The sequence below is a fragment of the Aythya ferina genome (assembly GCF_964211825.1).
Source record: "Aythya ferina genome assembly, chromosome: 3".
NCBI lineage: Eukaryota > Metazoa > Chordata > Aves > Anseriformes > Anatidae > Aythya > Aythya ferina.
Window position 1 is genome coordinate 59,820,395 of NC_140298.1, and position 16,564 is coordinate 59,836,958.

The 16,564-nt window shown below is 37.5% G+C and overlaps 1 protein-coding gene across 1 annotated transcript in view; it reads right to left on the reverse strand.

The window, feature by feature from the left end:
* ME1 (malic enzyme 1) overlaps positions 1-16,564 on the reverse strand; it is a 172,323-nt gene that overhangs the window by 87,139 nt on the left and 68,620 nt on the right. Inside the window, exons 4-5 of the mRNA XM_084513837.1 lie at positions 10,297-10,372; positions 8,020-8,181 (exon numbers count right to left, since the gene is read on the reverse strand). Coding sequence (XP_084369963.1) covers positions 8,020-8,181; positions 10,297-10,372 — 238 coding nt within the window. The remainder of the gene's footprint in view (positions 1-8,019; positions 8,182-10,296; positions 10,373-16,564) is intronic.

Here is a 16,564-nt window from a genome sequence, read left to right on the forward strand (position 1 = left end):
TGTCAGGCTATTGATTTGGATATACTGTTCACAAGACAACAGATATAAACCTTTAATTTTCCATTCACTTCAAGTTTCATTTAAACTGAGCTTACTTAACGTAATTTCTTGTCTGTTGCCTAAAGCTGTGATATCATTTGTTCTTCCTCTTCTGTTTCGTTATTTTCCATGTGCTATCCTGACAATCCAACCTCACTTGGTCACAAGTCTCAAAATCTGAGAAATATAAAGCTATGAATTCACAGAACTGGCTGTTGGAAAATAATATTTTACAGAAATAGCTGCAGGTTAGTCAAAAGACTGTTTCAGTTCTACATGTGTCAATAACAGATCAGCAGCATGTCAGAAACATATTCAAATGGTAAATCTAGATTTATTATTACACTTATGAATTTTTGACACTTCAGAGTTAAAGTCAAAATAACTTTCAAAATTTTCAAGTTGTGAATGTTCCTAAATGTATTACCAGAACTGTTCCATAAGAGCACACTAAAGAGTAAGAAAAGGAAAGCTCTTCAAAAAGTGATGAAAAATGTCTACCAGATACTGGTAATAAACTCAAGAAAGTTGTTCAAAGGACCTTGCAATAAGGGGCAAGTGGTGGCTGTTGTAAGTTGTATCCTTTCCCCAACTCACCCTTTAGGTCTGCAAATATACTATGGATGTTGGCACAGTTTTGGGTATTCCCGTTGTTTTAATAAAGCATGTTTAGGGGTGATGGGCAATGTCATATTTATTTTAGAAGTGAAATCTTCTGGAACACAATGGAGAAAAAATATTCTATACTGAAGTAAACACACTCTGTATGTTACTGTTTTGTCCCATTTAAGCTTCATATCACCATCAATGCAAAAATCCTTATCCTACCTAAATCTCTCTTTCATTGAAATCATGGTTTGAAGGACAATTTCAGATCAACCAGCAGCATCCATATCCCTTTCTGCATTTTTGGGAGATGCCAGACATACTCAGATTCAGACTTTCCATTTTCTTCCCACTACAGCCCATAAAATCCAGACTCGAAAAACCCTTAATCCTTTTTTTAACTCTCTCTTCAGCCTTTAGACAGTTAGACACATTAATTAAATTCTTTATCTTTTCCACTGTACCCAAGCCCCTTAATTTTAGAAGAACCATCAATAAAAACAGCTTGTACTTGTCCTCTCCCTTCTCTAACGCAGACTATGTCCACTCCAAATAACTGAATAGATTTAAAAGGAGACTACCAATGTCTGCAAAATATTTTTTTTCTTCTGCACAATGGGCCGGACAGAACCGTAATTCAGAACTGACTTGACTTTTCAGTGCTTCTGAGCAGTGAAAAGAAAAAATGACTCCTGATTGACTCTAGGGAAAGTTATACCCCACCACAATATTTTCTTGCCAAGTGGCAGGGAGGAAGGGGAGGAAAGAGGAATATTTTTGTATTTTCTCATTTGTTGAAGTGCTGGCAGTGTGCTATCAGGGAAGGATCTTACAGTAAGATCTAAGGGGAAATATTCCACTTGTAAAAATAGCACTGAATTTGTGAAAGAGAGCACAGCCAGCAAGAAAAACTCCTGAAAAGGCCTATATATATATTTATTTACTCCAGCAATAGTTTTACAAACCTTAATGTCTGGAGTAAAGCACAATTGTGCCACAGCATTACCTTTGAGCACCTGGTCTGCCCTTGCTGCTCTGTGGACAGGGAAATGAATCTGTCTACCTCAGCCAGCCAGGATAAGTTGATCAGATTCAACACAGCTACACGAGAAGCTGTGTATCCAGAAACCTCCAGCTGCATCACACGCAGCGTCATTTGCATGTCAGAAATGCTCAAAACTACTAGCAAACACAGTGCAGAAAATAACCTAGAAATGAGACCCCCATAGCCCAGGCTACAAAAGTAGCTCCCTTCTATACAGACAGGAGCAACCTCTATTCGTGAAGCTCAGGAAGTGCCATTATTATTTTGCAGTAACGCTATCACTGAAGTGCTGGCTCTACTTCTAACAGCCATAATTCAAGGGCAAGGCAAGAGGAATATGAGCTCTTTAAATTCAGAGACCACAACCACTTTATAATACATTAACTACACAAAATACAGTGCAAAACCACAATGAATGCCAATTGTGACTAACTTATTTAGAAATTCTTACAGCTGTACACAATGTACATGATTTGTTTGATATGTTTATATCTTTAGTTTGATAAGATTAGAAATTACAGTTTTCTGCTACAGTCAGCTTTCCTCTGTCCAAGTTTCTATTTTGGTTGGAATACAACTAATAGAAGCAGGTTTGTCTCTGTGTTTTATCAGCAGCTTCCTTTTTCACATTCATAGAGAGATATTTTGGAGGAATATGAAACCTGAAAGGCTGGTACCAGTACTTCTGACACTTGGAAGCAAATTGGGGAAATGCAGAAAGCTAACTGCAGCACCATGTTGAAGAACTGAGCTTGCATTTGCACCTCTGCTTTTCTGGATTCAGTCTTCTACGATGGATGCCTGTCATTCCTCCAGAAGCGTCTGAACTGCCAGCCCAGTAATGCTCATTGACCTATTTAGGACAACTGTGCGAGCTGCCACATTCCTGCATTTAAATATTTGCAGCAAGTTAAGGGAAAAATATTCCAAAGCAAGCATGCAGGAAATAGCTTGAGACAACAGCCCATGGTTCCTTACAGTCCCACAATGTGGCAGACAAGGGAGCAGTAGCTGCTCGAGCAGCTGCACATTTCTCTCTCATGTGTGCTGTTTGGTACTTACATCTATATATTTGATAGTTTTATGAGTAAAGGAACAACTTCAGATAGGCATTTGCACAAAGTGAACTGACAGTCATGATTCATCTGCATGATGGTGTATAGGACCAGCCAGCTATTTAACTGTGTCTACCCAGTGCAATAAAAGGTTTGCATGCCCAGCTTTCTTGAAGCCATCCTGGATGCAGCTTGAATCATTGAATCATCTGGGTTGGGAAAGACCTTCACAATCACCAAGCCCAAACACCAGCATGATCTACTGAGTCCACAGAGCAATCTTGATAGCTGGCTCCAGGACCCAGAGGCTTGCTGCTAGAAACTCCCCACCTAACAAGTTCCTACAACGCCACTTGACTTTTCTGCACTGTGGGAAAGTACCATTTAAAAGAATGGAATGTTTTCTACCTACAAAGAAATTTATGGTATATGCTAATACACAACTCATCCTTCCAAAGCTCCCACCACTGGCCATTCCCAGTACCGAATTCACACTGGCAATCTGCCCCCTGAGGACAGGACTGCTCTGCCAGCCCAGAAATTGCTATAGCTTTTCTTCTAAAATACCTGATAAACAGATTGCTGATTTCTCTATTAAGTATGCATTATTAGGTTAAGATTTTTACAGTCAGAAGAAACCTTTTCACCGTTGATTTGACTTCTGTGTAACACAAGCTGACAGCCTGCCTAGATTTTATTCCTGCTCTGGCTGGATAACACTACCAAACCACGGCTTATCTATGACCCTTGGATACTAAAATACTACCTCCAAGCCATCGATAAAGATATTAAACCTTTCAGAACCGAAAATAAACTCTGAAATACCACAAAACCAAAACTATTTTATTGTTCCTCACAGAAATATGTTTTAAATAGTGTTTTGTGTAGTAACGCAGGTCTGGATTGTTTTTTCATTGGTCCTGTTTCTTAAATAGAACAGTATGAATTCAAATGTGTTACTGAAGGTAAAAATAAGAGCCGACCAAAAACCCGTAAATTCATTTTAACGCTAAATTAAATCTGGTTTTAATAACATGCTAATCGGGAATAGTTATTTTACTCTTATTGCTTGATTAGTCAATCTTTCTAATTTTACTAAAGCTCTGTGTCAGGCTATATAACCAGGACCACAACCAGAACCATTTTATTTTAAATAAAAGCCTTAGCTGTAATTCCATCTTCCTGAACTTCTCAATTTTTCCCAGATACAATTAAACCAGACAATACTTCCTCCCCACTCAGCTCAGCTTGCTTTCCAGCAAGCAAGTTCCAGAGTGTTTGTACCACAGGGTTTTTTGTTTGTTTTATATCATAACTGGCATTATTTGGACATCCTGATTTAAGGACTTTGACATATTGTTAAGGATTTTTAACATATTAATTCCCTGTTAACACAATGCAAACTAAGACTTCTCACTGAGAGATAAAACTGTCATTTAAAAACCATCTACCACATTTATATTGACAATGAACACTTCTACAAGTACCACCAAGGTGAAGTTTCAGGAACAACAGAAAAACTCATTCTTGCTCTTCATAATTAGTATGGATAAAGTTACTTTTCTTTAGTGTATTTTGCTTTTCAATTGTCTGTTAACTCAGTCTTTGATAGTTTCTTTGTGTTCTGTTTTTAACCAACAGGTTTGCCTCAATGCCGTTTATTTTGTGAGTTTAATAACAGTTTCAAGTAGCAAACAATCATTCATATTTTAATGTTGAGATGTTTTCCCTTGATTCAAATTGATTATTTCCATCACCCTGAAATCGTCCCACTTATAGAGGTGAGTACACACATTTCAGATAGGTCTCCAATGAGTTGCACTTGCTGGTGCCTTGATATCCATTTGTTTTTCTTTGCAAGCTGTTTCTGTAACCATTGCAAGGCAATTAACATATACTTCTGTAATATGTTTGATGAATGCCCAGAATGCAGAAATCACATCACCTCAGCTCTCCCAGCAATGCTTTCAGTACTGAGTACTGAGCATGAGTATGTTTTATTTGGATTGCAATCCCACCTGAGAAGTACCATCTTCACACCCTACAAACAAATGACTACTGCATAAGACACAACTTTCAGGGAGACTTTCATGGTCTCTTGTAAATAACTAATAGTACTACGTATACTGTTTTAAAATGTTTTGGATTAAAATGTCCCAACAGCAACTGTTTGCCTCCAATTTGTCAATGACTTACAAAACAGGCATACTGTTTGGGGCAGTGGTCAACACCACTCCTTTTAGATGCTCAGTCCTGCATTGATTACACAGAGTAATTTACTACTTCAGTCAAGCAAGTCTTTCTACTAAGTCAATTTTTACTATTAAGCAAGTAGTTTCCATTTCTCTCGCTTATTATTTGGGCAATTGTATACAAATTTGCTTATCTTCTTAATCCCTACCTTTGTGAGTAGCATGGTAATACCATAGCTAAAATACCTCTGCTAAAACTAACTGTAGTAAAGCACTTAATAATTATCAGAAATTAAGTGAGTTGCTGCTTAGAGTTCCCGTTTTTTGTCCTATGCACAACAAAACAACACAGGATAAGAATTTGTGAATTTTTTCTTGCAATCTGCTTTAAAGTAAGATTTAATCTTTCTGGAGAATTTGCAGGTTGTGCAAAACAGGGTTATAGTTGCCAAAAAAACATATTTTGAAACTTATTTTAAAGCACTGAGGCCCCCACAGAAAGGGAGAAGGAGCTAATCTAAATGGAAAACATCTGCACATTTCAAAAAACATGTTCAGCATAATTATTATTTATATATGCTCAAGTTATGAGAGTGATTTCTATTGTGTCTCATTATAGAAAATTCTGGCTTGGGCAAGAGAATATAGCATAAAGATACAGTTATTTTTCCAAAAGATTTAGATTTTAAAATAAAGAATTGGCAGCAGTTTGAACTAATATAACCAGGTTAGCCAGCAAAACGTGATCACTTTTTGGTCACTTTGGTTCCCTGAAGTGGTGACACAAACACTGACAGTGGGGAGGGAACAGGAGCTGCCGGGGCAGAGGCAGGGTATGAGAGGGAAGAGATTAAGGGTGCTGGTGCCCCAGCATCACTGACTGTGACTGAAGTAGCCAGGGAACTAGAGCCAAGAGCCAACTGAATGAGGAGTAGGAGCAGGCCCATGAGGGCTCTTCAGTCAGGAGGCATGACAGCAGAGCCCAGCTTGCTCATAGTCCTCCAGCAGAATTCAGGAGTCTCACTCCCAGTTAAACCTTTAAGATAAATGCTTAAACATCTGAGCACCCAATCGCAGCTGGAAAAACCAATGATCTACTCTTTGAAGTGCAATATAACACAACCCCAAAAGAGCAGTAGTGCTGCCTCCAGAGCAGACCCTAACCCAGCTGTGATTCAGAGCCTTCATTTCTCACATGCTGTTGGCTTCTCCTCACCCCTGCAAAAACCCAGATGAATACAAATAGTACTGAGTCGTAAGCTAATATAATAATTTCTTGTAACTACTACTGCAGTAAGGAAAAAAACAAACAAACAAAAAAACAACTCTTTACCCAGCCTCCCTTTCATTCAAGTTAAGTTTAAGGTCTCTTGCAGCAGTAAATTTAGAATTCTGTTGGGGCTTTTAGACTGTTGAGCAGTGGGTGCACATCTGAGCTTCATGTATACTTGGGCAGGAATGAAAAGCATGCCAGCAGAATCAGTTCTTTCCTGCACTGCTAACCACAGTGCTGGCTGGGGACTGAAACATACCAAGCTGCTACGATTAAGTAGACTGTACAACTAAATTGAAGCAGTCCACAATATGGCCCTAAAGTAACTATCCAAGTGAAAAAAACAAAAGCAACAACAAAAAACATCCTCCTGATAAGAATGTGAGTATGCCAGAGCACCAACAAACCCCAGCTCACACCATTTGTATGCCTCTTGTAATGCTTCAGGTTGGCCACCCTTCTGGACACTTTGATTGAACTCATTGTTTGGTCACAAGAAGAGTGACATAAAAGTGGAGGTACTGGTATGTGTATACTTTTTTTTTTTTTTTTTTCTATTTGTAGGCAAACATTTTACACGTATGTTTGATATATTTCAAGAAAATAATACCCCCATGAAAAACTGAAAATGATGGTGAAATTCAGGCATTAAAGCAAAATGCAGTATCATAAGTAGCTGATGTAATTTACTGCCTAGAAACATTCAATAATAACTAACTGGCCCAGCTGCTCAAACAAAAAATATAGCTAATGAGACTTGTATGTGATTTGGTATAGCTATGTGCTACAGCGTTCAGATGCATTTTACAAATAAATCTGTCCACTTTCAGGAGAAGGTTCTTGGGGGATAGAGAGAGAGTAGCAGACTATTCCCCAGTTCAGTAATGCTTTCATGATGCATTGTCTAAACTATCCCAGTGGGGAAGGAGTGGAGGTGTGTGCATAAAGCTGAAGTTGCACACACCCAGCCCAACAATCTAGAAATCCCAGCTGAATTCACTGGTATGGAGATGCTTTATTTAGCTTTAATACTCATAAATCTCTGATGCATTTATCATGCACAAAGTTTAATGCTTGCATCATTTGTACTGTAATTTCTGCTAAAGCATAATGATATAGCTGATGATATTTGACATCATTCAGAGGCAATAATTCAAATGTTCTTTCAGCAAAAAAGAGAAACAACAGGGGCCAAGTAATTAACTAGTAATCCTGAGAGGCCTGGAAATAACAAAGCCAGTTTTCAGCAACTAGCTGCCTTTAAATCTCTCCACTTCTTACAAACTGGAAGCCAAGTAAAAGAGGGTAAAGTCCACTTACTTGAAGCACTGGGACTTCATTTGGGGAAAATTCATTGGATTATAGAGCTTTCTATAGCTGAAGTCAACGTACAGCTGAAGTACATAGATGTGCACTCCTAACATATACCAGGCTATTCTTTCAAGCTGTTCCCCCAAAATGAATTCACATCGGAAATCACTGCAGAAGAATTCTGCAGCAGAAGTAGAGACGGAATGCTGCATTGCATCATAATTTTAACTCTGTCGTCCCCCTCGAGATCTAATTTCCCATGCCACTTTCTAACATTTACAATGTACGCAGTATGATTTTACAGACAACATCTTCCTTACCTACTCGAGCCTTACAAAACATCTACACAGTGCATTAGGATGAAACTTTTTCCATAAGACTTCTTAGGTTCCGCATAATCGAAAACTGTATCATAACAAGGAAAACCAACTTTTCACAATTCAATTTTTATACAGTTCCCTTGAAACTGCTAGTATTACACCTCAGGGAAGGACTTACCTCATTATCTGTTCCCACATCCAACATCACTGGTAGGCACTCGTGAGGTTTCACTCCTCCGCATGCAGTATAAAGTGCCAGTTTACCAACTGGGATGCCCATGCCATAGCAGCCGAGGTCTCCAAGACCAAGAATACGTTCTCCATCTGTCACCACAATAGCCTGGAGGAAAAAATAAAAGCACTGTAATCATCACTTCTTTCTCATACAGTACTGCGCATACTAAGTATTCTGTTATCATCTTACAATGGTCTTTTAATTTTCACTTTAAAATTGCAACAGGTACAAATAAATCAATCGTACAACAAAGGCCACGAATTGCTTTTTTTGTATTTCACTGTGCGATTGTTACACTTTTTTAGACTCTTGCTTCAATGTAAATGGAGAACTTTACTATAAAGCTTTTAGGAATACGCAAGAGAGGTATTTAGTATTACATTACAAGGGAACTGGCATTGACTCTTACATTTTTTCTGTCAACAGTATCAAAACACAATAGGAAAGGAAAGGTAGTTATCCACAAAAAGATGAACCCTGGACTCCTGGGTTCTGCTGTAACTGTTTGCAAGAGAAACAGGGCCAGCAGCTTCTCCTGCTGGTCTTTCACTGGGCTGTCTACAGGGTTCTTAACCTTTGAAAATGTTTCTTTTTTTCCTTTAAGCAAATAATACACTCTGTGGTATTTATACATATGAGGCAGCATGTGTTTCCATTGATAGAAATACAGGAACTCAGTGAAACCCACAAAATTGCCTGCACTAACAAGGAAGACTTTTCACAATAAAGAACAGAAACATCATAACCTGTGTATTCATAATGAGCACAAGTCTACAGTTAGAGACAACCTAACCGTAACCTTAAACAGCTTTATACAAGATAAAATTTTAAAAATGCATAAAAAGCCACAGCTGTAGCTGCAGACAAATTGTCAAACCCTTGTGTTAGCATTTTAATCACAATGAAGCAGGTAGCACTACAAAAATGTTGTTGTAGCAAGAGCAATGAAGTACAACTACTACAGCAAAGACCTTGAGGCCTAGCAGAAGCTGTTAAAAAATTTTACAATGCCTACTGCCAACAATGACATCTATCGTAAATACAATGCACGATTTTTCTTTTCTAATTTGGTGGAGTTTTGGATATTACAAAATTATATATATATATATATATATCTCAAAATTCCATACATTTTCTGGTTACAATTGAATTATTTTTTTTAAAGAAAGAATTGTGAATATCCCTATGTACAACTTCCAAATCTTGAATAAATGAAGTTGGCTAAAATATAAATCACACTCTGGAAGAAATAAAAGAATGCAGTAAAGGATCTCTTTCTGAGCATGACCCGCAAATTTCAAGCTGCTTTTATGAAGACAGTGGTGCCACCCCTCCAAGATCAGATCAGCCAGGGAGCTGGGAGGGAGAGCGCCACGTCCATAACCCTCTTGTCCAAAATTTCAACACCGCCAGTGACTTCTTGATACCAAAAGAGGAAAGGGATTGTAATCTCATCAAAATAAAAAACTCAGGACTGCCCAGACTCACACTATGCAAACAAGAAGCTAAATGTATAGAACTGATAATGACAATCATTATTTACAGCAATGATTATTTCTTAGCCCTGAATGTTATGAGCGCTCATCTGGTTTACATGAGTCAGCAACCAGACATTCAGCTTCAAGCTCAGTACGGGAAACATCTGACAATGTAGTAATTCTCTTGTCACATTCTGTGACAAACAACTTTAGCTGAAAATTTAGTAGTTTTGCTGGATTAACCCAGACATGGGAACTGATTGCCCAGAGAGGCTGTGGAGTCTCCACCACTGGAGATCTTCAAAACCAAACTGGACATAGCCCTGAGAAACCATCTCCAGGTGTCCCTTCTTGAGCAGGGGAGTTGGAGCAGATGATCTCAAAAGGTCCCTACTAACCTCAACCATTTGGTGATTCTGTGAAATGCAGAAAAAGAATTCAGATTTTTTTTTTTAAAAAACGTATAACTTTCAATGTAATTGGCCAATTAATAAATAATACAATAAAGGATACGAATAGGTAAACAAGTAAGGATGGAAAAGCTTCAAACTATAACTGTAACATCATTGTTTCTATTTATTAAAAAAAGAAAAAGCTGAGAAACAATTGAAATCTAACTGATAATATGCCATCTAATCTGAATAATATATTTCACTAGAAAAAGATCATCAAAATATCTTAACCAAGTCAACTCAGGTGCAAAATGGTGTCAGCTTTGTCAAACAAACTAAACTGAAGTTACCTTGATGACATTTTCTGGCCAGGACTTGAGCATTGTAGCGATGTGTCCCCGGTCATGGATAGTAATAAAAAGTCCTCTGTAAAGAAAGTAATACTTTTCATATAAACAAGCAATTAAATATTTCAGTGTAAATAAATTAAATAATAAAATAACTCTATGCAAACACATTTCCAACATACATAGATTCAGTTCAGTAAGTGCTCAGTTTTGTAGGAATGAGTGAATTAAATATCTGCATTTAGTAGAGTCGGAGAAAATGTAACTGAGAGAAAACGTAACTGCTCAAATATTCATAACCTGCAGGAATTATTTCTTCAAATTAGTAAGTTTGATTTTAAAGCTCCCCAAGTACTAGATATGTTCAAACGTATTCATGAATTATCCCAGACCACAAAACACATCCATTTTATAACAGTGATCACTAATGCTTACGCAGTCCTAACATTCATAGGTATAAATAGGTCAAAGTTGTAATCCATGAATGAAAACTGAAATGTCATATATTATTATTATATAGAATACCTCAGGAGCATTCAGTGATGTACTTTGAGAACAGTCTGCCTATTTCATTAGATTCTCCTCATTGACATAAACATAAGTGGGAAATAATCTAATGAAAATCTCTTTGTTTGGAAAGTACAAAGTACTCCCTATAGTGCTGACCATACTGAATTTTTACTTAGAAGACTGTTTCTAAATTGCCCTTTAGTTCCATTAATACCTAAGAGTTTAAAGCAAACTGTCAGGAAAAAAAAATAATTTAATTCTAATTTCATTTTCTATTATAGAAAAAAAATCAACATAGTATCTTATCCTACTCTTCAGCCCCTTAGTCTTCATCTATTTCACTTGACATGCAGATATATAGCCAAATCCACTTAGACTTAATTTAATTCACTTTCTTATCTACATTTCTCATGTGAGATGGCAGAAAAAATTCCCCACTGAAGTCAATCTCTTCAAAAACCATGGAGAAAGCAAAAATGAACAAGTAAATGCCAAGGATGCCTTCTTTTAAATAAACTTTGCAATAATAAGCATAAGGAGTTGTCTTCTAACATTCTTCTAAAGCATTTCATCCACCTATTTCAAGATGAAAATTATAAAGTAAAAATTAAGAGAAAAGTACAAAAAAGAATTTAAATCTAAGTCTAGTACAATATCTCCATTCATCTTGGCATATTTGTAATATTGGGTACATGTGGGTCTAAATAAAACTAGTAATTGAGGGAAACACTGGTCAGATAGGACTGTGAGTATTGCAAGTCAAGCAAAAAAATTTCCTGCAGTGTTTAAAAGTATAGTCAAGAAACCAAAGGTCGGAACTTAAAAAATATATTAATTAATAAATATACCTAATGTCATGTGTTTATATAATAAATACATACTGGATTATTTATATAATATTGAAATACTATTGTGTAATATATATTTATATTTTTATATTTAATTTCATATTTAACTGTCTTCACCTCCCTGATATACAGTGTAAAAAATATACAGTCAAACTCTATTCTTTGGAACAAAAGACAGTGTAAGATACATTGCAATTAACCTTCCTAATCTTAATTATACTGAAACAGAAACAACAACCTCACACAGCTAACTAAGCAAGATAAAAATTGTGATGTTCTTCAAGAAAAATACATACGCATTGCATAAAGGAGTATGCACTGCAAAAACAACCATTTGTGGTTAAACATTTCATAGCATCATAGAATATCCCAAGTTGGAAGGGACCCACGAGGATCATAATTTTAACTGTTTAACTTTAATTTTATGTATTTTCCCCTAGAATTTGGAATTATCTGTCCCTGGCACTCCTGTTTCCTTCCCCCTGCCCCAGGCTCAGCCCGAATGCAGCAAGCTGGCCGATGTCTGTCCCCATTTCTTAGCAGTAATGCCAGCCAACAGATCAATTGCCCCAGCTCAGAGGAAGCTAGAGTCTGCAGGGGTCCAAGAGTTAATATTTAAAGCACTTTTAAGAAGCTATAGAGTTTACAGTACGCAAGCATTTCTATTTGCAACTCAGGTACCTGAAACAGAGAGCACTAACTGAAATGCTGTAAAGAAGCAATGCAAAATAAATGCTGATGCTTCCTCCCTGATGTGCTGTATAATAAGAAGTTTTATAAAATGTTGTGTAAACTGGTTATATGAAGCATCAAACAGAATTTTTCAAAATTGCTAGCCTCAGAAAGAGCCAATGTGGAGACAATGAGCATGATAAAGAAAATGAAGAGCATGGGAGGAAAGCTACCCGAGACATCACCCTTTTGCTTCTCCCCGCCCTCCGCTTTACATGGACCTCATAGCCCAGTGTTAAATGAAGCGAGATTTTGGATGGATTTTCTAAAGCACCCGAGTCCAGCCCAGTGTGGTTAAGTGACCTCTTTCTTGCAAAGCAGGGAGAAAGGTCTCCACGGAGTAAATTCCACAGTGGAGGAAAATAAATGCTGGACGGCAGCTCCAGGAAGAACTTTGTCAGGATATTTGTAAGGATCTTTGAATAAGTATTCAGAGCCTGTTTCAGAAATCTGTCCAGGCAGGATCACATTCAAACAACAATGCAAAATAGGGGTGAAGTGTAAACAGAGTCGTGTCAAAAGCATTTTGTTCCCCTCCTTCCCCCTTTCTCTCCATTCTTCTCTATGTTAGTAACACGTTTCTGGACACATTGTCCTGACAGAGAGGATGCTGCTGATTTTAAGGACACAGTGCCCTTATTCTGCAAGAATATGGAAAGCGATAGGAATCTCTTCTTCTTCTATCTGGATCTGTTGCCCTCATCCTTCATTTCTTCAGTTAAAGTACTTTTTTCCTTTAAGTTTTCCTCTGCAAGAAGCTATGCTGCCAGGTTGCAGCGCTGCCCACCATGAGAGCATTCAGCCACTGAACTTGCTGGCAACGCTACCTGCAACCACTGAAAGGCAGTGCCACGTATTTTTTCTTTTCCATGAGACCTTGCTATAGCCAGAAACAGCACCAGCTGCAGACAGTTACTATAAGGGTGACACGAAGTGTTGAGGCAGCCAGCCAGCAGACACGATAGTTATGTTTTGGCTGTCACAGCACAGCCATGTGAGGAATCGGGAAAAGAGAGTGGCAGCAATTTCTTCCCACAAAACACTGTAGGCTGGAAGCTACACAGTTTAAGTGGGATTAATTTATTGATAAGCTCTATGTATTTCAGTGCGGAAATAATACAGTATTGTCCCTATGTGTATGGCATTAATAACCATAAGTTTTGACCATGGGTTTGACTCGGTACTTCAGGATGGGCTGCTTCTGCAGATGAACAAATAAAGAGGCACAACGTAGATCTACACACATGTTTTGGAAAACATGTTCAAACATGCTACACATTCAACAAGTTGCACACAGGCACCAAGACCCACCTTCACTTCTTCTGGCCCCAGTTAGACTGCAGTTCAGCACTGGTTCCTGCCACTCCAGCCAAAGGGATCACCTCTACTCGTGCCCATTTCGAATACACAGAAAATACATGAAGCTAAAGTCCAGGAAAAGTTATGCAAAGAAGTAACTGTGCTCCCTTATTTGTCACAACACCAGTAAGCCCACAGCCCAAAAAAAGTGATGCCAGGATATTGGGATCCACTCACAAAAGGGTTTGGGGACACTCACTGAGTTCACCATACTGTAGTATATTATGCGGAGGTCATTCGGCATCATCTAATTTGGCTTTGTTTTATTTTACTAGAACTCTGAGCTATTAGAACAAAGTAAACAGAATTAAACAGGCTATCTTTTGTTATGCTTCAAGGAAATAATGTTCCCCCAGCAATGTATTTGTCTATTTTCTATTAAAGCATAGTTCAGGGAAATATGTCAGAGTAACAAAACAATCCTTTCTTCCCTCTGCTTATAATAACAGGAGGTATTCTAACACGTCTCAGAAAATGCCAAACATTTTTTAATGAAAAAAGTTCAAACTTTTCTCACAACCCTTCACGTTCATAACTGTTATTTGAATTATGAACTGTATATAGAATTATTATAGAGGTGGCTTCACTTTCCCATGCTGCCTAAATCAACAAGCTTAATCATAATAATAATAATAAAAATAATAAAGTCTCAGGGAGCAGCTTCAGTTTCTTTCTGAGCCTGCACTTTCCCAAACTCCTGCACTTTGCAAGAAAGAGGCAAGCTACTTCCCTGGTTCCTCTGTTAAAATTCCTTTACATAAACGTTGTACTGGAAACTAAGACTACCTAAATCCCCACAAAAGAATAGTTTACACTTTTTTTCACCCTGAGATAATAATATTTCCCATTGTAACTGTTCAGTATGGTCTCCTGTCATCAGACAAAATGTTCCCAAACTTTTAATTACATCTTAGTGTTCTAGGGTCCTTTTCGTAGCAATGCTCCTCCCAAGACCTCTGTGGCCTAGTAAGTACTATTTGGGCTGATTAAAGAAATGAAGCTGTTCACATATTTTTATTTTTTTCAACCTTTCCCTCTGTAGAGGAGTGAACTTCATTACTTTACAATGCATGAGTATTTCTTCCAATAAATAAAGTGGTTGCCACTGAAATTTCAGCTGCTACTGAGCTTCATCCTGAATTCATCAGTATAAAGAAACCCAGGCTTTAGATTGTCTAGACACTGCATATGCAAACCATATTTAAACATAAACATTTGTAGGGAGCAAAACAAAGACTACATCCAAAACGACATAAAAAATGGGAATAGCAGCATTAAGAGAACAGCACATACTCTTAACAACCCTGAAAACGTGGACTTGTATAGTAGTTCAGAAAGCAGGTTAAATAGTAACAGTATGTGAAAGATGATGGAGAATAAGATATTAACCTGGGAAAGACATAACAGCTTGTAAATAATACATGTGTTTTAATGTTTGGCATATGGATAAACAATCCTAAATGATTGTTTATAAATCGTTATTTTGTGAAGAAGCTGGCTTCAAGTATTCTGGAAGACAGAAGATAACATCTGCCAACTCCAATTAGCTAAACTTAGAAGAAAAACAGAAGCGTCATTATAAACTTTATAGAGATTCAAAAACCTTATTTGTGTAGGAGTGTAGGGAGATAACTAAAGAAAAATATATCAGTGTAAGTGCTTATGTCAAGGGATCTGACTGTTCACTCTTTAGCTACAGGAGCAGATCAGAATTCAGTCTCATTTCAAGACTCCCTTTCGACAACACTGCCTCATGGCTCTATTTAATAGTGCTGCTGGCAGCCTGTGTAGCACTCTTTCAAGGGCCCAGATCCATCAAAGCTATTTATCAATCCCTGTTAGTATGTGGACTGCTTTAGACAGTTACTTCAGTTAAAAATAACATCTACGTAGCAGAGATGAAAGTTCAAGGCACTTAAAGAACATGACAGTCTGCAATACAAATAAAGCCTGAAAAGCATAAAAGCGTAAAAAAACACCCATAAGACAGTAGCTCTAAGTCTGTCAGCTGAAAATATGACCTCGGGGGAACGAGGTTTCAGAAAAGTTTGGAGGAAGAAAAGGCACAAAACTGTAGAGACACAGATGCCGTGGGATTTTTCAATATAGAGATTAAAACAATATTTAAATATAAATAATTATGATGGTAATAATAATAAAGTCAAGTGGGTTAAGTAGCTACTTGGTGGAAAAAATGTCACAACCCAGCTGGACTGAAATTTGTGAATGCATTTTCAAATACAGTCAATGCTGCCAAGAGAGCTGACTTCAGGTCACAGCTCACCCCCTTTTCCAGCCCATGTGGGACTAGGGAAGAGGGGAACCACAGGCTACTTTTCAAGAACTTGCAACACAGCAAGCCATCCACATGTAGGGAGGAGATCAATGACACAAGCATTGCTTCAACCATCCTTGAGCATCTGAAAAAGGCTTCAAGCACATTTTGCTTGAAACATACTGCTTTCACTTTTTCAGAATGCCATTGGAGTAAACTATGGCTCCGTAACTGTGCAAAGTCAGACCTTAGTGCAATGAAAAGCAACATGACGAATTAATTCCTCAACTGCTCTTAACGCAAAAAAAAAAAAAAAAAAAAAAAAAAAAGATTATTAATACAATCAGAATAAAGCATTACAAGCTTTACATGGCAAAAAATTTAAAGCAAGACTCTTATGTACTACACCCAGAGCAAGTACACAAAACCATAATGTGTACCTCTGGCTATTTCCAATGAAAATTAAGATTTTGTCACAGTAAAAGCAATAGCTTCATAGACTTTGTCACTGCAGGTTTTTTAATCATATATATATTTTTAATTTTTC